The sequence below is a fragment of the Nannobrachium achirus genome, assembly GCF_963921795.1.
Source record: "Nannobrachium achirus genome assembly, chromosome: 24".
Lineage (NCBI taxonomy): Eukaryota > Metazoa > Chordata > Actinopteri > Myctophiformes > Myctophidae > Nannobrachium > Nannobrachium achirus.
The window spans coordinates 16,533,200-16,559,978 of NC_137831.1; the positions used below are offsets into that span (position 1 = coordinate 16,533,200).

General features: G+C 42.4%; 1 protein-coding gene across 1 annotated transcript in view; it reads right to left on the minus strand.

The window, feature by feature from the left end:
• The window catches only part of LOC308280099 (rho GTPase-activating protein 6-like), a gene marked incomplete at both ends in the record, with an annotated part of 289,879 nt that overhangs the window by 61,684 nt on the left and 201,416 nt on the right, over window positions 1-26,779 (minus strand). Inside the window, 2 exons of the mRNA XM_080720362.1 lie at window positions 8,639-8,710; window positions 24,210-24,369. Coding sequence (XP_080576488.1) covers window positions 8,639-8,710; window positions 24,210-24,369 — 232 coding nt within the window. The remainder of the gene's footprint in view (window positions 1-8,638; window positions 8,711-24,209; window positions 24,370-26,779) is intronic.

Below are 26,779 nucleotides of genomic sequence, written 5' to 3' on the forward strand. Positions count from 1 at the left end.
CATTTTTTTAGGATGGCAATTTGACGAATGCAAATTGTACAATTTGCAGCACACAACTAGGTAGTGCCATGATTTTCCCCCCTACAACATAATTATCAGGTATTATGATTATACTTAGAGGAAGATTTTTTTTTCAAAAGAAAATTAAAGCAAGTGTTAAAATTATGTTTTTTATGTGGCCACACCCACCAGTTCATTAAGTATGCCTGGTTGTCATGATGGGTGGTGACCCAGCTGAAGTTAGCCACACCCACAGTGTTGTTGAATGGTAAAAAGGGGAGGGGATGAGTTTATGATGTCATTAAATCATTGTATTTCAATTGGGCCTTTTGACCCAGAGGCTCTCAGCTTTCAGGAAGTAACCAAACATAGACAGGGGAGACACATTTGCATATTATAACCACACCTGGGAATCTATTAGAGTAATGTTAACTCCATTGACACATACAAAACAGAAAAAGTACAACACTATGGCACCACCTTAACACATACTGTATTTGTAACCATAACAAAAAAAGGAACATTGTCCTCACAATTTCACAAAATACTTGTGGGGACATTAACTAGTACTGTAATACACACGCACGCACGCACGCACGCACGCACGCACACACACACACACATACGCGCGTGTGTATACACTGTGGCTCGCGTAGCGTGCCTCGCCACAGAACGCGCGCCGCTTCGCTGCAGAACACATGGCCAAGACACTATTTCATCTAGCTTAGCGGGATGTCAGCTTTTCATAAATCCATATTTCCCGTCCTCGCTGAAACTCTGTGGTAACAATAACACTGCACATTTTTCTCCCTGCTTTCATGGCCGTTTGTGTCCCATCGGTGTGGAAGGCTTACATAAACCAGAGCTGGGCTCTGTGTCCGTAACGGACCCGTGTTCTAAATTTACTTGAGTAAATTCCTTGAAATTTAAACATTTGAGAACCACTGCTGAACCATAGCGCGTTCGACAACACATTTATTGAGAACAGAAGTGACTTCCACATTCTTAACCTCAAAACGCACGTCAACGCAGTGTAGAATTAAGCAATATTACACGAGAGGGTGTGCATTATCACGGTTATTTGCACGCCAGCCTCGCTGCAGGAACGAGCACAAGGCAAGTTCCGTATAGGCATGGCTGAAGTGCAAATAAACGTGATAAGGCAGACCCTCGAGTGCGAGGCGTTGTGAGCTTGTAGATCTGCTATTTTTTTCGGTTAAAGTTCTCAGAATATGAACACAAGGGTTCAAGGGGATAAGATAATATAAAAAAGAAAATAAATAGTTTCTATCACACAACGATTTGGAGGACCCCCTGTAGTAACTCTGAGGGTCCCGGACCCCCTGTTGAAGACCCCTGCTGTGGAAGAAGAAGATGAATTTCACTGTATACCGTATGTAGGAACTGGCAGCTATATCTTTATATTACAAAAGAGTAAGTGATCTACTTCCGGGTCATGTATCGCTAACTTAAATGCCAAACCACTTGGCCAAGATGTACTACATAATACTAAATATAGCTTAAAAATTCAAACACCCATGTCACCTTTGCAAGATGTCGTTTCCAAACCTCTGTATACAGTTGTATTCGTTATTACCCTCATATTTTGCCTCTGTATAAAATAGTCCGCCGGTCAAATATGTCCGACCGGAAACGTGCGCTGCGGCACAATAGTTCCGCCACAATAGTTCCGCCACAATAGTTCCGCCACAATAGTTCCCCCCCCAATTTTTTTTTTTTTACGTTTTTTTTTTTTTTTCCTTTTCTTTTTTTTTTTTCCTTTTTTTTTTTTTTTTTTAACTAGATGTGAGCGGCCCGAAGGGCCGCGACCCTCTAGTACAGTATAAAGCTGTATCACACCTCAAGCAGACTGTAATAATCAAACCTCAAACATGTCATGTTCGGTTCTGGTCTTGCTTTGTTTCCAGAGTGCATGCTATTCTTGCGTGACCCTCAACACAGGATTCGATAATCCCAGGCCCACATTTTTGCTATTGACATTTTTGGCAAGGAGATTCAGTGTAGAGAGAGGGGGAAAAGAGGAGGGGGACCAAGTATAGACCCCTGGGAAACCCCGGGTAGTGAAGTATATGGGAGGGTTTCAAGTAGGTTAAGTACAGTACAACACAACGAGCACCAGATATTATTTTGCAAAGGAAAGCGCAAGACAACACGACGCGGTCAAGTCAATTTAGTGCACTTTTCTATGTCTGACCAGATAAAAAAAAAGGGGAAAAAAAGAAAATAACACCACCACACCCATCTGGTCATATTCCTGGCGGTTCAAAACAAATATTAACCCATTTAGGACCGAGAACGATTCTAAAAACACCTTCTAAGTTCTAAATCCTGACTAATTTCTGAAAAACTTTTAATATTTATTCAAAAATGTCAAAAACATTATGTTGCCATATGTCAGGCAGAAACCTTGTATCTCCAAGTTTCAAATTTGTATATTAGTATTTGTATTTGTATCTTATATGAGTTTAGTTTTTCTGTAAATTTAAGCCCTACTTCATCATACAAAAGTAGTGAAAATAGCAGATCTACAAGCACACAACAGATCGGCTATTTTCACTGTTTTAAATTGTTTATAAAATAACACAAAAAAAAAGGTTAGTTCTTGAAAGGTATAGTTACAAAATGGGGTTCGCGTCCAAATTGGGTTAAGGGGATAATTTGCACATATTGGGCCGCGCTGCGGTCACAGCGCTGGAAGCTTGGGTTACCGTGGCTGCGAAGCATCAAAGAGCGGCGGCCGCTAGGTTTACATTTAGCTGACGTACACATATATATATATATATATATATATATACTGTACGAACGCATACTGTTGGCCTCTGTGCCTGCTTCAAAGTAGAACACGGGGGCTGGTGTTTATCAGATGTCTTGGCGCCGAGGAACTAGGGCAGGGTTTCTCAAAGTGGGTGCCGTGGCACCCTAGGGTGCCGCGAAGCAGATATACAAGCTCATAGCGCGGCACTCAGTGCCGCGCTATGAGCTTGTAGATCTGCACATTTTTTAAACGTGTACATTTGTGCAAATCTTTGAATATATATTATTTTAAAGCGAACATTTCGAACATAAATCTTTGCTTCTGGGGGGGTCCCTGGAACTAAATATTTTGAGATGGGGGTCCGTCCGTGGCCAAATACATATCATTTTGAGGGTCCTTCACATGAAAAGGTTTGAGCACCACTGACATAGAAACAGGGTTTTCCAAAAACCTCAGAAGGATTTGAAATATTCAAAGCACTTGCACACATTTTCGCGATTTTTCAAAAATAGCAGATCTACAAGCTCGCAGCAGAGCGGCACTCGGTGCCGAGCTTGTATATCTGCTATTTTTCAATAGTTAAAGCACAAAATAATGCGTAATAATGTGTTCCCAGTCTAAATGGGTTAAACCCCCTCCCCCTATGAAGAACATTCATGGGGGGCCCACAGTGAATCCTTGTACCCGGGGCGCAGAATTTGGTGCGACACCCCTGCACGCACGCACACAATACACGTACTTGTGCAGGGTAAAGTAAACTTAAGCTACTACCAATGATAGCAGCAGTCTTTCATTTTCTCTTAAAGGGACACTATCATGGTTTTAACATGACCTCTGGTATGTTTGTTTTAGGGGTATAGTGTTCCATTAGCAGCCTTTTACACAAGGCGCTCTGCTGTGTGTCTCTGCAACGCTGTTTAACTTGTGATGAAACATTTTATGCCAGTGATGTCACTGGAGAGAAAAAAAACAACATCTGTGAATGTGAAAACTGCATCGCCTATTTTCTTGGTGTTTTGCTGGTGGTGGCCATTAGTGGTGAAAGAAGTTCCCAGATCCCTTTTATGCCCATATATGAAGATCCCTGATGTCATCGATATATATCAATGGCCAGATGGCCAAGACATGGCCCATTTCTATGTGGCTGGTTCAGATAGGGATCTCCATGTATGGAAATAAAATATATTGTATGTTGTGATGTCATGGGAACCACTCTAACAGAATCCCTTTTATGCCCATGAATGGATATCCCTGATGTCATCAATATTAAGCCCATATCTAACAGGACTTCATATGGGAATGCCCATATATGGTGGAAGACAGCCCATATCTGTGCGGCTGGTTCAGATCTCCATGTATGGGCATAAAAGGGATGTACATGGATCTCCATATATGGGTAACTGCTCCGATATACATCACTGGCCAGATGGCCAAGAATTGGTAGCCCTGAGGAGTCATACTAGGGTGTCTTACTAGTACTGTAGTTTCACTTAACCCATTTAGGCCTAGAATTATTGAATGCTTTAACTATTGAAAAATAGCAGATTATACAAGTTCACAGTGCAGCACCGAGTGCCACGCTGCAACCTTGTAGATCTGCCATTTTTGAAAAATCATGAAGATTTGTGCAAGTCTTTGAATATATATTTTTTTAATAGCGAACATTTGTAACTCAAATATTTGCTCCTGGGGGGTCCCTGATACAATATTTTGAGATAGAGATTTGACAACGGACCCCGTGGCCAAATACATATCATTTAGAGGGTCCTTCACATGAAAAGGTTTGAAAACCACACTGACATAGTAGTTGCTCAAGAACAAACTAACTGAGCTCCAGTTAAGTGAAAAGGACATTTTCTTTGACAGATTGCTGACATTATAGAAACATAGGTTTTTCAAAAAACCTTAGAAGGGTTCAAAAGACACTTATTAAATCGGGTCAAAATTGGGTTAAAATTCAAATTTTCATTATTTTTCAAAAAATATTTTTCATTTGTAACTCAAATATTTGCTCCTGGGGGGTCCCTGATACAATATTTTGAGATAGAGATTTGACCACGGACCCCATGGCCAAATACATATCATTTAGAGGGTCCTTCACATGAAAAGGTTTGAGAACCACTGACATAGTAGACACTTATTAAATCGGGTCAAAATCGGGTTAAAATTCAATTTTTTTTTTTTTTTTTTTAATTGCAGATCTACAAGCTCGCAAGAGCTTGTAGATCTGCTGTTAAAAATAATAAAATAATAATACACAATCATGTGTACCCGTTCTAAATGGGTAAAGAATGTAAGTACTTTTCCCACCAGGTCCAACAAAAGGTTGGGAACCACTGCTCTACCGTGACATAGCTCTTGTTCGCCGTGTTTATGGCAAAACAGTGATCTTGACATCATAGAGCATGAATCAGGGCGATGGAATGAACGGTGGCCACGGTCCGTTTGGACATGCCAGCCAGGCCCCCATTCCTGTGATATACCATCATGACAGGTTGTGAGAACGCAAAGAAAGACCAAAACAGACGGTCCTTTTCCACCGTCTTGACAAAATGGTATATTCCCAGGTTCCGTAGGTCAGCTGCGCAGGTGCAATGCATTATTGTTAATTGTGGCACGTTCACTAACATGCCAAGTTTGCTGCACTTGAACAACCATTCCAGGCTGCCATATCCAGCCCAAGAAACCGTAGAAACGGAGAAAAAAATAAAATGTATAAATGTATCATGCCTCGATCTTGCTAAGGTATGGCAACATGACTGGTGTCGCGCGCGTGCAAGACACCAGTCATGTTGCCATACCTTAGCTTTTTCTGAACTGACACCACTGAGGGACGCTATGGTCCATGCGGCTCAAGTGTTAGAAAAGCAACACATTCCTGTGCATTTTGCAAATTGTTCAGACAGCTAAAAAGCGACCAGAAACAATGAAACGGGAGCTGTCAACATGGCCCAGAAGGGGCTGGAGGAGTGTGTACCCACTAGCACTCGCATGACTGAACCTGATTTTGAGATTTTGAGGTGGTTTGGGTTTGCTCAGGAAACTCTGAGAAATTTTCCCTCTCGTGATTTTTCCTTATCATACAAGCAAAGTCTTGTTTTGTTTTTTTCTTTCTACCATTTGAGAGGTTTTGTAAATATGAAATCAAATGTTTTGAGTGTTTCCTGAGCATTCTAATTCCATTTCTAAATCTCAAAAACAGGTCAAAATGACCTGTTAGTCATGCAAGTGCTAGGGCATTCACCAAATTTTCGAATATCAAAGTCACTATTCAAAGTTTTTCATCGAAGTCGAATATTCGTTTTTTTTATTTTTTTTTTAATAGTTTTTCTCTTTAAAAAATGTATAGTTTATAAAGCTTGGCGAGATAGGAAGTCATAAGAATGAGTTGTCAATGCCCCTGGTGGATGAATTTCTTAATGCTCTATACCAGGGGTTCTCAAACCTTTTTAAGGCTGTGACCCCCCAAAATAAACATATTTGAACTGGGGACCCCCACCCTGACAAGCACTTGGAATTGTAGGTATTAATGTGACTCGGCTCCACAGATAAATATTGTGAAAATAGCAGATCAACATGCTCACAACGCCTCGCAACGAGCATGTAGATCGGCTATTTTCACAATGTTCGCCTCTTGCTTACTTAATATTTGACAGTTTGGCCAGTCCTGTCGAATATTCGACTATTCGAATACTTTGAGATAGAATACTAAAAATCACTATTCGTGAATGCCCTAGTGTGTACCCACCTATGGTGTCATTTCCTGTAGCCTCTATGTTTGTATTTACTGTGGGGTCTGAAGTTCAAGGCAACGCTTGTTCAGTTTCTGTGAACTGAGATCATTGAAAGTGAGAGCACTAATCAAGTACTGCACTTGAGTACGAGTTTGAGGAACTTTTACGATACTTTCAACATGAAAAAGTAGGAATTAACAGAGCCTTCATTAGTATCATTGGTAAGGAAGCAGGCACGTACACACATAGACATCAAAGGGGACTTGAGCCCTTGCCCTTTTACCCATCTGTAAAAAGTGCCCTCTCCAGACCATGAATTCAGTTTTTACTATGGTGAAAGAAATGCAAATGCCCTCTCTTTCCATGCCATACCTGAAGGCAGAATTCAAGAGAATTGCCTTGTCAAAACTCTCCTGAACTTGAATGCAGCAAATTGCCCTCTCTGTACCCTCTCCAGTAGTCACTTAATTATGCTTAGTTTAGTGTGGTATCGAGTACCGAAAATAGCCGACCTCCAAGCCCACACCGCATTGCGCTGCAACGTGTTGTGGGCATGGAGGTCTGCTATTTTCGCTATTTCTACCAAAATGGCTGCTGTGCATATAGCCTAATCCTCTGGCATTATTTTTCCTCTTTTCCAATCCCTCGCAACTTACAAAGATCTCTGTCTGCCCCCCCTTTCTCACATTGTCATGTTCTTCCCATCTCTCTCTCTCTCTCTCTCTCTCTCTCTCTCTCTCTCTCTCTCTCTCTCTCTCTCTCTCTCTCTCTCTCTCTCTCTCTCTCAGAGATGGGATTTATGGTTCTTTGAAGTGAGCCGGATCTCTGAGATCCGTTCCTTTCAAAGAGTCGTTGAAAAGACTGGCTCATTTTAGTTACTTTGTAGATTTATTTTGATTATAATTACAAATCAATTCAACTCTATATACATGTTTGGCCATATTTACATTTACGCCAATTGAAAATAGCCAATCTACAAGCTCACAATGCATTGCGATGCATTGTGAGCTTGTAGCTCTGCTATTTTCAAATGATTTTTCTAAATTGTATTCATTGGAAAACCTGTGAAATGGGACATTCTGCATAATTAGTACTTTCTACTCATGGTACTTTTGGTACATTTTGATACCAATACACTTGTACTTTTACTCAAGTACATTCTAATTCCGAACTTCAACTTGTGTTGATACTTTTACTTTTACGTAAATCAATAAAAGGAATGGCTCCCTATACTGCGAACCGGATCCCATCGTTCATTTCAAAGAGCCGTTCAAAAGACGTGATTCGTTTGCGAGCGTCCCACAGGGGCGTCACAAGGGGTAGGAAAGTGGGACTGAGTTACCAGGGCCCAAGGTGGAGGGGCCCTAGTAACTTTATCTATCGTCCAATGTAATTGTGATGTCCATGACAAATAAATAAAACATAACATAACATAAAGTGCACGACTTGTGCACAAAACGAGTGCCGCGCTGCGAGCTTGTATATCTGCTATTTTTCAATAGTTAACACTCATGGGGGGCCCGCAGTGAATCCTTGTGAATCCCAGGGCCCAGAATTTGGTGTGACGCCCCTGGCGTCCCATCTCTACTCTCTCTGCCAAACTGTGTGTTGCATGCTTCAGAGGGCCACGACGGCGCATCTCACAGCCAGTTTCCTTACAAGGAGCCACTCCACTTTAGTGAAACATAAACGTCTGTGATCCCAGTAAACAGAAACAGTGTTTTTATAGCCCTGCCGCTACGCCCGCTCACCTGCCTGAGCGGGGGCGGCCGGCGGAACAGTACACTGACTGACTGGGCCCTCTGAGGGGAGGGAGCACGCACGTGCACACATAGACATCAAATAGTCTGAGCATTTTGTGCACAAGTCGTGCACTTTATGTTATGTTATGTTTTATTTATTTGTCATGGACATCACAATTACATTGGAAGAACCAGATGCATTGATGTAAGTGTCAGCGGTGCAGCGCTATGAGCTTGTATATCTGCTATTTTTCAATAGCTAAAGTATAAAATAATTCCAGGCCCCCTCCACCTTGAGCCCTAGTAACTCAGCCCCACTTTCCCCCCCCCCCTTGTGACGCCCCTGAGTGTCAGAGAGCGCAGCAGAGAAGAGAACCGACTGTTACCTTTGTCTTTATTCTTCTCTTTCGCCAAGGAGTCCAGCTTCCGCCTCAGCGACTTTTTCCGCTTCTGCCCGTCTGCAGGGAGCACAAAGAAAGAAAGACACAGAGAAAATGACATCAAACAAAGCGTATTACTCATAATACGCCATGCCAACTGATTACGTTTGATATATCTGATGAGATTATGTGAACCGTGCGAGCATAAACACACGGCGAAGGGAGTCGAAATGAACTCGACGTGAACTCGCGTCGGTTTTTATTGCAGTGAGAAAGCACTGGCCACTGAACGGACCCCCACATCAAGATGACACATACACATACTTAATGTGTCTCAAAGGTTCAAGGTTCAAGGTTGTACTTTATTGTTATGTCTTTTGTACAGGTACATGAGAGAAAATGCCTCTCCATACTTCGACCGAAATGTTCGTGAGTTGGTGTTTTCAGACGTGCAAATTTCCGAACTCTCGTTTGGTGGTCCAATGCTTTTCAGAAGTCCCGAGGGATATAAATGTATGGTAGAAAAGGACCTTTTGACCGAAAACGGGCGGGTTTCGGTCAAAGTATGGACAGGCCTTAAAACGTATGTTTTTGTTCGCTTCCTTTCAGACAATGCAGTGGTATATATATAAAAATAACAGCAAAACAACAACAAAAAAAACACATCACATCTAAAGATTAAATAATAAGTAATAAGTAATAATGGCTTAGGAAAGAAAGAGTGCAAAAGGCAAAAGAGCAAAGAGAATGTAAAAAGCATCCTCAGCTGTACATGTGCATAAAGTTTGGTATATTGTTTACACCCATGACATTATTTTTCCTTAGTAGCTACTGTACTATAACCTTTTGTAAACAACTTCACAGTGTGTTCTATTGTGCAACAGGTTGGTATAATTAAAAACTTCACTGTATATATATATATATATATTTATGTACAGTATCTGTTATGTACTGTTGGAGAGGCGCGAGCATAATAGTGCAGGGAAGGGACTAGTGGGATTGGGGGATGGCGGGGGGGGGGGGGGGGGGGGGGGGGGGATTGACAGTTTGTTCATGTGCCTGATTGTTTGTGGAAAGAAGTTTTTTTGCAGTCTGTAACATCCAAAAAAATATTATTGATCTCAAGTCACTATGGCAGGGGTTTTCAAAGTGGGGTCCCCTGGACGGCAGTCCAGGGGTGCCGCGAGATAATTTGATAATATTTGGAATTTTTTTTTGGACACTTGAAAAAATATACAAAGTTATTTTCGGTCAGTTCTAAACCAAAATGGCTATTATCTCAACATTTTCCTCGCAACATAATCACTAAAATAATGGTCCCTGTCAGGGCAGAAGAAGTTTCAAATGTGTAGGTATTTTGGTAAAGCAAAGCCCTGCTTCATCATACAAGACTGTCGCACAAAGCTAGTGAAAACAGCCGATCTACAAGCACACAACGCCTCGCAATGCACATTTTATAAATGATAAATGAAAAACGAACGGTTTTGGACATACAAGGTTTCCACCCGACAACGACGATATGCTATAAATATAAAGTGCTGTGAGTGACATTTATAATGTAGGGGGTGCCTCAGATTAAAAAAAAATATTCATGGGGTGCCCTGAGACAAAATAGTTTAGGAACCCCTACACTATGGCATGAGTAATCAATAGAAAAAAAGTCATTTTGGGGGCCTTTAATCTCTTTGGCGAAAATGGCCCATCTACCAGCTCACAACGTGTCACGTTGCGAGTGACGTATTGTGAGCCAGTCCAACAGCCGTTTTCGGGGGAACGGCCGCCCATTTTTCCCTCTGACTTTGGCCTGAACTCTACAGTGTGCCACGGCGAATATCAACAATAATATCCACTTTCTATGGCCAGAAAAAGACCATCAAACCCATAAGCCTGGGCACTCGGTGCCGCGCTGCAAGCTTGTAGATCTCTGCGTGAAAAGTCGTGAAAATGTGTGCAAATCTTTGAATATGTACTTTTTGAGCGAACATTTGTAACTCAAATTTTGCTTCTGGGGGGTCCCTGGAACTAAATATTTTGAGATGGTGCTCCGTGGCCAAATACATAATAATTTTGGGGGTCCTTCACGTGAAAATATTTGAGCACCACTGACATAGAACCATAGGTTTTTCAAAAAAACCATAGAAGGATTTGAAATATCCAGATTCCAGACTGCACCAAATTTTCACGATTTTTTAAAAATATCAATAGTTAAAGCACAAAATGTGAGTGAATCCTTGTACCAGGGCCAGAATTTGGCGCGACAACCCCGAGCCTGGTTGTTTTGGTTCTGAAGTGTTTTTCCACTGCACATTATGATCACAAACAAACCCAGTTGGTAACTTGATCCAAAAAAAGGGGGGACTTAGAAACAACAACAGCTTGAGTTATCACGAACCCCGCTGTGAACCGTGCACAATCCACCTTACACGTGTTTAGGGATGGGACGATACGCGATATTATTATCACTTAAAGTTATACTATTTAACTTTTTTTATAAAACATATCTTAAAATTGTCCTAACTATTAAATCGCTAAAGTTTTAGAACCCCCACTCCGTTAATTTCAGCCCCAAAAGCCTTTTCTTTATATGTTTTCTACTTAGCCGTGACAGGGGCGGGATTTCCCTGCAAAAATTACGTCATCTGCATCATCCGTATACCTTGTGTATACGTTGGCCAATCACTTCGCGGATCATACACACATGATACACTACCGGCAAATCACAGCGTGCTCACAGTGTTTACGATGGTGAAGGATTCTTAACCTCTTACTCCCCAAATCCTGGTCAGAAAATTACGTTCTACCCCTCTACGGATTCGTATCGGTCGCGGTGGTTTGCGGCCCCGCTCCGGTGGTCCGCGGCGACTCCGTGCGAAAAACGGCCGAAAAAAGCAATACCGCTACTGAGCACTTGTTGAGCAACTTACACAGTATAGCAACCCTCCATAATTGGTAAAAGGTACTTATAATATACATACTTGATACAGTCTTTTGTATGTTATTGCCAAAAACAGTTAAATGTCGAAGCTCACAACGCGACACGTTGTGAGCTTGTATATCGGCAATTTTTTGGCAAAATATGTTCCACCCCAGGATAATGGATTTTGATTATCGCGATAATATTGTAAATCGCGATTTATTTTGTCACAATAATCGTGATATGACATTTTCATATCGCCCCATCCCTACACGTGTTACAGCACACAAAGGCGAATACGCAGGGTGTTGTTTTGCGCTATACAGGCTTGTGTCGGGGAGTGTTCTTAAGAAGAAGATGAGTGTGGTTTACTTTCTCAGCTGTCAACGTGATGAATGGCCCCTGAAATTGTTGATTTATGGGAAGGAAACGGTGGGAAGCCATGCGGCAGACGCAACCATCAAGGCCCTGGAATCATCGCTCCGCTTGAAAAGGAAAACCGTCTTGTCTTTGGCCAAAAAGTGTCTGGTGGTTCTGGAGTTTCTTTTTCTTTTCTTTTTCAGACGATCCCCGCCAAAACTAACCGAACAAAACACTTGGTACGGTCGGGTCCTTTCACACTGGTTCAAAACATGTTCTCTTGCCTTGACCCGTTTATCAACCTTACTTTTGAAGGAAAAACACACAGTGTGCAGCACTAAGAGTCCTATTATGGGCAGTGGCGGGAAACTGGGAATTTGTTACTTAAAGTGTTAGTTCACCTATTTTTGACATAAAGCTGTGTGAAATACTTGCCATTAAAATAGTGGTTACAAATGTATTAATTCATTACCAGAGTCCCGTGGTCAGAGTTCTGGTCAGTTTTAGATGAATATAAAGTAGTTCCGGTGATTTGGCAGTGGCTCATGGCCCAATCATTAAGAATAGATGAATCCACAAAACTAGCGTCATTTGTATTGTTGACCTATTTCTACCAAATAGACCAACTTTCGTTCAACTTTGACCCCTCTGTCACATGGTACTATTTTTTGTGTCCAGTATCACTACGCCGCTGCAACGTATTTCCTCAAAACAAGGTGCTTGCAGTCAGCTGATCAGAACGAAACCTCGCTCTATATGGTAGAAATAGGCCAACAATACAAATCTATTTTCAATGATTGGGCCACGCCAAATGGCCCCCACCCCATTGGAACTACTTAATATTCATTAGAAACTGACCAGAACTCTGACCACGGGACTCTTGTAATCAATTAATACATTTTAACCACTGTTTTAATGGCAAGTATTTCACACAGCTTTATGTCAAAAATAGGTGAACTAACACTTTAAGTTAAAGTACTGTATCAATGCTGCAATGTAGAAATACTCTGTTAGGGACGGGTGCACACACACCAAAATATGGTCGCCTGCGGATAAACTCTTTTTGTGCGCGGTTGACTAAAATCGAAGAGTGCGCTTTCTGTCCCAAAGACAGCGACGCGCCTGTCAGTCACTTCCAGAACCCGCCCCATTCCGCATTCGACTCACACGATTGGACAGAGGGGGAAAACCGGAGCTCCAGCATAAACGCAAGGTCGGCACGGCGCGCAGATATCTTCCACTGACATGAAAAAGTCCCCTTCCCATTGAAATGCATTGGCGGAACGCGGATTCCACTCTCGTAGGTATTTTGGTGTGTGTGCGCCCTAACAAGTAAAAGTTTGGAATTCAAACATGACTTGAGTAAAAGTATTGGTATGAAAATGTTTAAATTTAAGGTGCCAAAAGTAGAAAGTACTCATAATTCAGAATGGCACAAATTTAAGTTTTCAACTGAATAAAAATATTTTTAAAGTAGCAGATCTGCAAGCATCTCACAATGTGTTGCATCACGATGCATAATGAGCATCGCAAAGCATTATGAGCTTGTTGATTGGCTATTTTCAAATGGCTGAAATGTATATATAGGCTTGAAGTGGTTAATGTATTTTTTGTAGTAATAATGAAAATGCACAAAGTAACTAGTAACTAAAGTTTTCAAATAAGTGAGGGTATGAGCGTGACATCATCATCATACCCGGAAGTTATGCGTTATGCGGGAACGCCTACCTAAAAAAAAGAAAAAACTACTTTGTGGCCGTGACAGCCAATACATCCAAACAGAAAAGTCCTATCTGATTGCATTAAATGGACGTTAAACGACGTTAAACTCACTTTGCCACCTCACTTTAGTGGCGATTTCCATAAAGCCTCTTAATGCGCATTAAGCCTTATTCGCATACATTTTTTTATGGAAACACTTCAAAATTCGAATAAACTTTCTTTATCCGCAAAAACTTTTATCCGCTTGGAGGAGGTAGATTTTTAGGCTTTATCGAATTAACTAAATGCGCATTTGTGAATGGAAACGGGTCAGACAATAAATGCGAATACATTATGACGTTCTGGGTCCATATCGTCCTCCAACTTAACACTTTCCCTGCCGCTTAACGTCCATTGTATAGCGTTAGACCACAAAACAAACCGGTTGTTTGTACACACGGAGTGACACGGACGTGTGTAAATTCCTCCGTTTTTCACCTCCCGGAGTCAAGCCAACCCTTCCTCCTCACACAGTGTTGCCGCTGTTGCGTGCAAAAGTGGCCGATCTACAAGCTCACAGCAGCTCGCATCCGCGTCTCCGTGCCGCATTGTGAGCTTGCAGATCGGCCACCTTCCAGAGGACGCTGAAACTTGCAGGATGGGTGGTGCATCGATCGAGTCACAGCAGTCAGACGTGCCTCGGTTCGATCTGAAAAAATCATCCCAATCAACTGACGCGACCGGTCGCTAATTCGAATGACACCGCAGACTTTTTTGATAATTCGCTTCCTATTTCGAATAAGCTTATGGAAACATGGCTTTTGCACATGAATTGCCATTCTCTTTCTGCATGCGCATTGTAGTAAAAGTACAGCATTTGCCTCTGAGATGTAGTGGAGTAGAAGAAAAGGTATTGGAAATGGGAAATACTCAAGTAAAGTACAAATACCTAAAAATGGTACTTAAGTGAAGTACTTGAGTAAATGTACTTAGTTTGCTAAGTACTTAGTACTTAGTACTTACTTTACACCACTGATTATGGATTTGTGAAAGAGTGTGAAAGGACCCCTCGATGGAGCCCAACTTGATTTGGCCGCTGTGGCGACCCCGAAGGTCGCCGACTCGGGCGCCCTAGCTAAATCATTAGAGCATGCCCTGAGCTACATCTGTGCAAAATTTGGCACTTTTAGACTGATTAGCACGAAATATCACTAACACCCCCGACAAATTGTGGTGGAGATGCAGCTGTGGACCAGAGAGAGAGAGAGAGAGAGAGGAGGGGACGACACTAGAACTGGGAAAATATTGGTGTGTGAAAGAGAAACATTAGGAGAGAACGTGAGAGGGTGGGAGAGAGAAAGAACGAAGCAGATGGAATGAACCAGGGGCGTCAATTTATTGGGTATGGCAGGGGTATGCAGCCATACCCTGGGTGGAAAATAAAAGTTACTTTAAAATATAAATCCATCGAATGTCTCTTTGTCTATCTGTTCTGGTAATTATGTTGTTAAATTACAGTAAAAAAAAAAAAACATACAAATGCAAAACGAAACAAAATGGTCACTTCAACAAAGTATTATAATTATATTCTCCACACTTGTAATTCCCCTAATCTTGACAAAATGGTATATTCCCAGGTTTCCGCAGGTCAGCTGCACAGGTGCAATTCATATTATTGTTAACTAGCCCTTACCCGTTCAAAGATATGAGCTCCAAAAATGATGTGCAGTGTGTGGGTTATGGGATGTGCACTGTGCATACAGTATATGAGGGATGGAAAGTAACTTTAACTGGTGCTTGCATGATAATATGTAGGAGCATCAATGTAAGAAATACCCGTTTCGTTTAATGGCTACCCCCCCCAGCCCACCCACCCACCCGCCTGCGCACACACCCCGCCTGCCTGCACACACACACACACACACACACACACACACACACACACACACACACACACACACACACACACACACACACACACACACACAGAGAGCTGGTTAAACATTTTGCCTCAAGCTAGATGCAGAATAGATGTGCCTCATGCTAGATGCAGAATAGATAGTAGATACACCATAAAAATGCTAATATACAGCATACGATTTGTGAAAGTGACAAACAGGCTTCACAGTTATGTCAGGTGTGTTCATATGCTAATGGTGATGCGATTTCAGATCAATTGCTCCAGCCACTGAGGAGAAACGCTGTTTCAGACTGTGGCACGTTTACTAATATGCCAAGTTTAGCTGCACTTGAACAACCATTCCAGCGGCCATATCCAACCCAAGAAACCGTAGAAATGTACTTCTCTAGAATGTACGTCTAATGTATGTCTAAATAAATGTATCATGCCTGTTGCTAAGGCTTCGCGCGCGTGCAAGGACACCAGTCATGTTGCCATACCTTAGCTTTTTCTGAACTGACACCACTGGAATGAACGACAGAAAGGAGGCCAGAGGAGCGAGCGAGCGAGCGATGCGAGCGAGAGCGCGTGAGGAGAGAGAGATAGGAAATGGTTTGGATTTTTTTGACGGACGGAGCGGAGGGCTCTCATAGCTTGATGGAAATCCCCCAGACCTCCAGACCTTCCCCATGGCTGTTCACGTCCAAGCACTCATGAAATCATCCAGCAAACCTTTTGGCTCTCTCTCCCAGGGGTGTCACACCCAGATTCTGGGGCCCTGGGTACAAGGATTCACTGCGGGCCCACCCCGCACAATTATTTTGTGCGGGGTGGCTATTGAAAACTCGCAGATATACAAGTGAAAATGTGTGCAAGTCTTTGAATATTTCAAATCCTTCTAAGTTTAAATATATATCTATATATATATATATATATATATATATATGTTTCTATGTCAGTGGCGCGAAACACTTTTCACGTGAAGGACCCCCAAAATGATATGCATTTTGCCGCAGACCGGACAAGTCTCCTAGCCGGTACAAAACCTCTATGAGAGTAAAATGTCTTTTTGTTTACAGGGTTGCAGATTCTGGTCAGTATCAGGAAAGAAGGGGATATCCGCACTCTCTGAAGTAGACCGTTGAAGTTGGCCGCATACCCCCCCCCCCCCCCCATCTCAAAATATGTAGTTCCAGGAACCCCTCAGAAGCAAAATATTAGTTACAAAATGTTCGCTTAAAAAATACATATATTAAAAGATTTTTCGCACATTTTCACGACTGTTCAAAAAATAGCAGATCTACAAGGTTGCCGCGCTGTGAGCTTGTGTATCTGCTATTTTTCAATAGTTAAAGTATAAAATAATTAAGGCCCCTCCACCTTGGGCCCTAGTAACTCAGTCCCCCCCCCCCCCCCTCCTTGTGACGCCCCTGCTCTCTCTCTCTCTCTCTCTCTCTCTCTCTCTCTCTCTCTCTCTCTCTCTCTCTCTCTCTCTCTCTCTCTCTCCTCTCTCTCCTCTCTCCTCTCTCTCTCCTCTCTCTCTCTCTCTCTCCTCTCTCTCTCTCTCTCTCTCACACACACTCATCACCACTTCTCTCGTCCCGCTCTCAAACCTTGTGACCTCTTTCTTTCTTTCTTTGTGTGTGTGTGTATGTGCGTGCGTGCGTGCATGGAACGTGCGCGTGTGCGTCGACCCTTGGAGAAACTTCGGCAACCTGACCTCAAGGCACACAGATAAATATCAGAGCCGGCGGACTATAACAAAAAACACAAATACAGGCGCGCGCGCACGCGCACACACACGCTGAAATATTCCCCTCGCTAGCACAAGGCGGGTGTCAGGGGGCTCTGGAATTCATAAGCAACACAGACAAGTAAGTATTAAATCATGCCGCGGAGCAGTTTAACCTTCTGCAGGAATGCAAGGCCCTGGCTAATATATACAGTCCAGGCCCGCCAGCCTGCACTACATACTATATATACTGACTGCTGCTGCACCAGCACACACTCTGCTAGGCTAGTACTTCTAGAGCAAGCTTCTTCAACAGGGGGGTCCGGGGAACCCCCCTAGGGGGTAGTTACTGCCGGAGGTCCTCCAAATCTTTGTGTGATAGAAACTTTTTTTATCTTAACGATTTGAGCCCTAGCGTCCATATTCTGAGAACTTTAGCGGAAAATATCTTGTGAAACTACCCAACAGAACCTGTGCGAGGAGGAGAAAACACGACTTCATAAAACGAATTTTAAAACAAGCTGTTCTAGGGGTAAAAATATTATAGAATCTGCAATAGAATCCACCCTAACCGCGTACAAAGTACAAGTCTTCTACCAAAAAGGTGTCAGAGATTAGTAACGAGGGTCCAACGTTCTCCTCCTCCCCAGCACTGAGCCCTTTTAGCAGACATCTCCTGCTGTCTTTCCCCTAGAAACACCGGAGCATGCACGCACTGAAGTCCGCGGCTCATACACTCTGTGTGTACTGTGTAGCCAGTGTGTGTGTGTGTGTGTGTGTCAGAGACGTGTGTGTGTGCGCACGTGTGTGTGTACACACACACGCGCGCTGCGCGCTGGCGCACACACACACACTACAGTAGCTCTCGAAAATAGCCGTGCGGTGCGGCGCTACAAGATAACAACAACGCGTCACGTTGTGCACGGCACCGCACGACGGACGAAGTATACATTCACTACTTACTGATACGACTCCTTTTCAGACTGTTTGGAGAAAGACCACGTGACCTACTGTATCATAATGTTAAACTTCTGGGCATGTCAGCCGGTCTTTAACACTGGACGCCATAAACGTCTATTACGTCTTTGATCCTTAGTGCCATAAACGTCTTTTACGTCTTTTTAATTAATCAAAAGTTTTATAATTTTTTCATAATTGTAATTTCAAAAAAATCGCTCTAGAAGTTAGCCATGAGCCTCCGTGACCGGAGCGATACGGCCGATTTGACTGTAGCACCAGTGTAACACAGTCCGACGGGAAATCGGTATAACCAAACATTGGTTCCGGCCGTTTAAATGTTATCTTAAAACGTTCGTTTATACACTTCCCGTGCTTCCCTGACGAACTATAAGTACTCCAAAAACTCAGAAAATTCACGGGAAACCAGCGGTGCCATCCATTTGGCGATTGCTATCCTTGATCGCGATCGCCAGGGCTCTAAAGTGTATAGCATGCTAGCTAAAAGGCCTGGCCAAAATGTAAACAACAAGGCCCAAACCAAAAAAAAGATGGACGTCTTCTTCCTTCTTCTGTTAGTTGATCAGATAGTAGGAGACCACCACCTGGTGGTTTTCACATGCCATTGCACTCCAGTTTACACACAGGCCCAGAGACAGCATTCACATATGATGATGATCAAGACATCTTACACATGTTCTATTGAAGCCCAAATCTAATGATAGGATATATATATATATATAAATATACATGTTTTCCTTTGTAAGAGGGGTAGTGTGGCTTTCGATAGAAGCATAGATTTATATATGTAATTTAAGTACAAAATATGATTTTGGCCCCCATAAAAAGGCAAAATTAAACAAAATGGCTGGCACCAGTTTTGTAGATTTTTAATCAAGGATGGCATTCAGTGAGTTAAGTAATGCACTTAAGTACACTTTTATTTGCACTTTAAGCCCTTTGCACACAGGACAGTTGTGTTTCTTTCGTTTGCTGCATGAATAAAACACATTGGATTTGGTGTGCAATGCTGTGCGGAATCGGCGCTGCGGATCCCAAAAGGAGTCATAAAAGGAGTGATGAGTTTTTTACCGCATGCGACAAGACGCACAATCGGACTGGGTTCGATCGAGAAAAAAACGCACGGCCGCAGCCACTTGTCGCACGGCTAATTCGGATCCGGTGTGCATGAGGTCATAGAGAATCATTGTTTTCTTTAAAAAAAAAAAAATTGTCTGTTTTATCCATGCGGATAAACGCGCCTGTGTGCAAAGACCTTTACTTGAGCATTTCCAATTTTCAATGACTACGCAATGACTGCGTAGGCAATGCTGGAACAGAGGGACAGACTGGACAGATTGATCAGGCTGGCCGGCTGGCGAGGTGACAGTGTCTGAACTTGACTCCGCGGCGGCAGTGGCAGAGACATGTCGGCTAAGACGGTATTCTGTATGGTGCCAGCCGCCCACGCAGCCTTGTCGATCACAGAAGTGTTAGTAGCAGAGGCAGAGTTAAGACCTCCTTTATGCCAATTTCCTTCGGGATTAATAAAGTATCTAACTATCTAGCTGTATATCCATTCAACCCACACTGTAATGACGAAGAGGTGCCTTTCCCAAACCTGATACACAAAGCCCCTTTTCGACTGCAGCTATAGCACCACACTACACGACACTACACCGAACCACACCGCACCACATAAAAATATCTACATTTTCCATTACACAAAAGTACCCCTATTGGTAAGAAACAATTAAGTATTAATAGGCCTATATTAATATGATAATTATAATACACTTATTTATTTATAACAGTGATTTATAACACAATAGAATCTATTATCGTGTATTACAACTATATCCTGGTGGTCTAAATGAAAAGTCAGTGAGTGATCAGTCAGCATGAAGTGTTTGGCCCTGTTTGGCCTAGCTCAGACCTACTCTAGATTGGATAAGTTTTTAGTACCACGTTTAGTACCACTTTCACACCACTCTACCCAGGTCCTTGTAGTGGAAAACCTGGCACAAGTGGGCGGTGTGGAGTGATGTGGTGTTGGGCCATGTCAGTGGAAAAGGGGCTATAGAGAGGGTGATAACTAAGTAAAAAATATATATAATAATAAAACAAAATCTAAAGTGGACTTGAAGTGGACTTGAGCCATGCGAGGCAATATTATTATCACAGTCAGAATATCAATTTTTAACTGCTAACATGGCTTTAATAATATTACGTAAACATCAATAGCCAATTGGGTTAGCTCAATGGTAATAATGTCAGCACTTGTGCAAGGAACCGGTTTCATTATGTTGAAGAGGAAAGTTACAACTTTAATAGATTTTTCTTGACATAATTCCAAGGATAGCGTTCATCTATCAAGCAACCTGTGAGAAATCTCTCTTAACTGTGGTAGCTGCCTACAGTACGTCTCTGATAGGGGCTTCCCGTGCTAGAGCGTTCTATTTCTTTCTCAGATTTATTATTTATACGTACTGGCGGGGTGACTGACCTCAGCCGCCGGGGTAAAGGGACGAGTCGCGTGCCTTTAAGAGAGGAGGCCGGCCAGATGCCCCGTTAAACAGGAAGTAAGCCATCCCGATGTGAACGGTGGTTTACATCTCAAATCATGTGTTGTTACAGCTCCCCTAAACAGAGGCCAAACAGACGACCTCCTTTAAAACACACTGGACGCCACCAGGATAAGAGGAAGATACATAAGGGTCTATTTTATGAGTCTGCTTGAAAGTTATGTTTCTGTTAGTTATTTGGGGGGGGGTCTATTCGAGCCTTTATTTGATAGGAGCAGCGGAGAGAGACTGGAAACATGGAGAAAGTCAGTGGGGGGTAAATGGTCCAGCTGGCCAAGAATACAGCAGGGCACTCTAGTGTGGTTGCTTAACCCTGGTAATTGACATTATCGAAACGAAGCGGATAAAAGCGCCAAACTTTTTTTTAGGCTTCTTTAGGACCTAACGATGGATTTTAGCCTTGGGTACCAAACTTTATTTTGAAAATTACCCATAGAATTATCCATATCAAGTTGGGCTCCCATCGACTTTCTATACAGGAGGAAAATACCCAGAAAAAGATCTGCTTTAAAGTAGGATGTGAGGGGTCTGACTAGGGGTTTGTCATGATGCTGAATCCATTGCAAGCATTTGTTTTGCGCAAAAAAACTTTCCTTGGGCTAAAAAATGGCATGTTGTTGCAGTCAACAACATGCAGATACTTAGTTTAGTGATACTTACCGACCTCCAAGCTCACAACGCGTCGTGCTGCGACGTGTTGTGAGCTTGGAGGTTGGCTAATTTCGATATTTCCAGCAAAAGGCCCTTTTAGAAATCTCAGCCCCTGCCTCTCTAACATTCTCTGCACGTCCCTGACGCGCACACATGCTCGCGCGCACAGCGCTTCCAGCGTCCTAGATACCTTTGGGCATGGTGTTCTGGCAGCCCATGTCACACATTTTTACCAATTCATTTCCAAAACTTTTCCAAAACTTTTACAGAATATTTAACCCAATTTCCAGGACTATATAACAATAATTCAGCTCAATAACAGGTCGCTTACTCCTATGCGCAATGCCCAAAGACAGGCCGTGACCCCCGAAATAATCATGTTTTAACTGGGGACCCCGGCACCCTGACGAGCACTAAGAGTTGAGGAATTTTGTATAACACGGTTCTATTGTGAGGCGTTGTGAGCATGTAGATCGGCTATTTTCACAATTTCTGTCTCTAATATTTGACAATTTGGCCCATGTTTAATTTGTCATTTCAGAGTAGAGTTCTCAACGGGCCTGAAAATTAAGGCCCTAACTGGGCCCGAGTGGGCCGACCCGAAGCCCGGCCCGACCCTAACAATTATCATCATTTTCGGCCCGAAAACCCGAAAGAGAGAGAGAGAGAGAGAGAGAGAAAAAAAAAACGTCGCCAGTAGGCAGCTGGCAGCGCCAGTGCCTCAAATTACAACAGTGAGAGAACGGACATATAATAGTTGGCGAAATGGCAACTTCACATGTTAAATTGTTCATGAAACATGCAAGGTTCTGCACAAAATGTGCTAACGTTAAATCCCTGTTGTTGTCAACAGTCAATCTCAATCATACAGCTCTCATCCTCCCTCTCCCTGCCGTTGTCGCTGCCTGCGTGATTTATGTTTCGTCCTTTCAACGGTCAGGCATCAAACGCAGGCTCGGCAGATCTATAAACCCAAAACGTGTTCATCTGGCTTGCATTCTGGGCTTGCAGATCTGTTGTTTAGTGCGCGACACCACCTGATCACCATGCTTAAACATATACAACTTAGGCACGTAATAACGGCGCGCTGCGGCTGTAAACCCTTTAATATAAATGCACACAGCAGCAGCAAAGGACACTTGATTAACCAGAAAGCATAATGGAATTAATAATATCTTACCAGCCGAGATGATCGTCTCTAAGGTAAGAGGATGTCAACGTATGGTGCTTTTAGGTTGGTCATGTTGATGTTGTTGTTAATACAATCCTCTTAAGTCCTTGTCAATAATATCCAGGTTGGTTCCGCTTTGAATGTACTTTTCTTGGATTTATAACTTATTACAAACTTGTAAAACTGCCTGCTGCCTTTTAATTTAACATGCAGCTCCAAACTTTCATCGTAGCCGCTCGATCACACAGAGCTAACGCTGACTCGCTGCCTGTGACAGACTTCCGTATATCCAAAGGTTTCGATTGTGACGTCATCACAACAACCAGACTGCTCTATGAGACTGATAGACTATACTTCCGTATGCGTCACCGATTATCCTTGGTCCATTGGTTAGGAACTTAGGCAGGTTTCAGTGCTGCGCTGAAGACAGGCAGACAGCGTATGCGCCTGTTCTCTGTTGCTTGAGTGACGGAGCCCGGAGCCCGGCCCGGCCCGACTAATTATTATAATTTTTGGGCCCGGCTCGGCCCGATAACGTCGGGTCGGGTCGGGTAGGGTCGGGTTCGGGCCGAATTTGAGAACTCTATTTCAGAGGTATTAACAAAATCAATAACCAAAGACAATGCATAGCTATTTTTTTCCAGGACCTTCCAGGACCCTTGATCAATTCCAAAACTTTTCCAGTACTGGAAAAATATTTTTCTAATTTCAAAACATTTCCAGGAATATCATGACCGTGGGAACCCTGTATACCAGGGATGTCAAACATACGGCCCGCGGGCCGCATCCGGCCCGCGAGATGATTCAATCCGGCCTCAGTCTTGTAGAGCATACATTTCTGAGCATTTAGGAAAAAAAAGTAAGTCTCTAGCCCATTCCTGTCAAGAGTTATGATTTTTTTTAAAGAAGTAACCAACTAATGCTCTCTGCAGTCTAGCTTTCTCTCCCCTCAATCAGCCACCAGGTGCTGGCAATTGAGTTGATTGATTGGAATGTTAAGTGATCAGCAATCTCTCTCTCTGAAGATGACAGCATTGCTAGGAATGGGGGGGAGGGTGGATCTGGCTATGAATATACCTGAACATACCTGCAATATCCGAACTCTACTCAAAGATTACACATATTAGGCATGAAAATTAATGTTGTTAAGAAAATAACTTATTTTTCAAAACTTTGAAAAATAATAATATTAAGTTTTATTATTCACAGATATTTTCTGAATATTCCATTATTGTTCATTACTCAAAATAAAATGAAATAAAAAATAATTATTCTATTATCAAATGATTTATTCTAATTGGCACTTAAACAAATAGCATTTCTCGTACCAAATGTCTTGTAGGCTGCAACTGTAACACCAATAATGAAAGTAGCTATTTTACTTAATAATGAACACGATTTGGAAAATGATATACTGCTATACTGCTAGCTATAGCAGTGACTGAGACAACAGGAAAAAAACAAAAACGAAAACAGAGCGCGAGTGTGCATGCCATCCGATCCGCGGCTGGTTATACCATTGCGGCCCTCATCAAGTCACCTTTCGTCCAATGCGGCCCTCACCCCAAAATGAGTTTGACAAGCCTGCTGTATACAGTACCTGTACCTTTAGGCATGGTGATCTGGCAGCCCAGGTCGTGGTCCTGGTGCAGCCGGCTGTAGGCCACCTCCATCAGCCTGACTCTCTCCAGCTCCGACAGGCTCTGGACGGCCACGGGCATCAGACGCACGCTCCGGCCCGACAGGCTGCTCCAGGTGAAGTCACCCTGCAATGGTGGGGAGGAGAGGAGAGGTTAGGGATTAGGGATGGGACCACCATATGACAATTTCATATCACGATTATTGTGACAAAAGAAATAGCGATTTACGATACTATCGCGATAATCAAAATCCATTATCCGGGGGAAGGACATTTGGACAACGCAACGAGTTGTCCAGCGTTGGATGGATGGACGGTAGGGCATTCACCAAATATTCGAATATCAAATATTCGCTTATTTTATTTTTATTTTTATAGTTTTCTCTTTAAAAAATATATAGTTTATAAAGCTTGGCTAGATAGGAAGTCAGAAGAATGAGTTGTCAATGCACCTGGTGGATGAATTTGTTAATGCTCTATACCAGGGTTTCTCAAACCTTTTTAGGCCGTGACCCCCAAAATAAACATATTTGAACTGGGGACCCCCACCCTGACAAGCACTTGGAATTGTAGGTATGTGACTCGGTTCCACAGATAAATATTGTGAAAATTATTTTTCACAATGTTCGCCTCTTCCTTACATAATATTTGACAGTTTGGCCAGTCCTGTTGAATATTTGACTATTCGAATACTTTGAGGTCGAATTATTCGAATACTAAAAATCACTATTCGTGAATGCCCTAAAGGACGGACAGATGGACAGATGAATGGATGGATGGATTGAGAAACGTATAAATCGCATCGCAATATTGTTGTTGACCAAATATCTTGACTGATATCGTGGCGATACTATCGACCATGCATGTCATGAGCTTGTCGATCGGCTATTTTAAAATGCAACTAGTGATGCATTTTGCATCATATGACGCAGCATGATGCATCATTTGATGCAAAATGCATCACTATATAGTCATGCTGAAATACTAAAATATCTCAAAACACAGATTGAACACAAAAAATAAATCTGTGTTGTGTTGATCGTGTCCCAAACAACAATAAAATAAGATCTGGTTGTCCCAGAGGTGAAGTGGGCCTTTAAGGCAGTGATGGGCAACTTTGATGATGGTGAGGGCCACTATATTTCCACCTTCACTCCAGAGGGCCACATTGCGTATTGCTACGTCATACTTTGTCATTCTAGTATCGCATACAGTAGAAGCAAAAATAGCAGATCTACAAGCTTGTAGATCGGCTATTTTTGCTTCTTTTGAATTGGAATCCTGAATTCTTTTTTGTTATTTCTTAATTGGAATCCTGAAATGTAACATTTTGATTTAATTTCAAACGCATTTAGTTATATACTCATGTTAACTTTATGAACCTAAATACAAATACATTGGACATAAAAGACATTTTAATACTACAGTACTACATTAAGCTACTAATATAGACTGACAGAATTAAAGCAGGTCATGTTTGGAATTGAAACGGCTATCAATAATAATATTCAGTATTCCGGTATTAAACTGCGGGCCGCATTAAGTGAAGGTGGGGGCTGTGTGTGGCCCCCCGGGCCGCCAGTTGCCCATATGACATAAGGTGACTAAAACTAGAGAAAGACAACGCTATACGCCACATCACGCATTACGACCCCAGGCGACGTCTACTATCTGGTCTCACTAGATCAGGGGTGGGCAACTTTGATGATGGAGAGGGCCACTGCATTTTCACACTCACTCCAGAGGGCCACAATGCATATACATATCAAAAATAGATGATCTACAAGCTCAAAACGCGTCGCACTGCGACGTGTTTTGAGCTTGTAGATCGGCTATTTTTGCTATTTTTGAAGTGGAATCCTGAAAAGTTACTTTTTTATTGTATTTTATTTGTTCATTTCAAATGCATTTATATGTTCTTATGTTAACTTTATGAACTGAAATACAAATACATTGGACATGAAAGATACAATAACATTTTAATACTAGTCATTAAGCTACTAATATAGACTGAAGCAATTAAAGCCGGTCATTTTTTTCCATGTTTGCAATTGTAACAGCTGAAATCAATAATATATCAGTACTCGAATATCAACCTGCGGGCCGCATTAAGTGAAGGTGGGGGCCGCATGTGGCACCCGGGCCGCCAGTTGCCCATGTATGCACTAGATCAATATAATGCTAATAAAGACGTGTGCCTCGCATATGACAGGAAACGACTGTGGTGTCCTGTCCTCCCAAAGAGCAACTGAGGACATGCGAGCAGTAAAAAAAAAAAAAGAAAGAAAAAAAAAAAACACATCCTTGCAGCCTGATGGGTTTGCAGTGTGGCGGTCCCTATACAATGAGCTCACAGCAGACAGAATGTACAGGAGAACATATGGACCGGAGTCTGGACAGGACTGGCAGGCAGCCTGATGCATAGTTTACAGTCTTAACCCTTAAGTTCTGTTCGGGTCATTTTGACCCGTTTTACATTTTCATTTGAAAAAAAAAGGTAGAAGTTTAAATTTTTTCCACCTGAAACTCACTGGCCT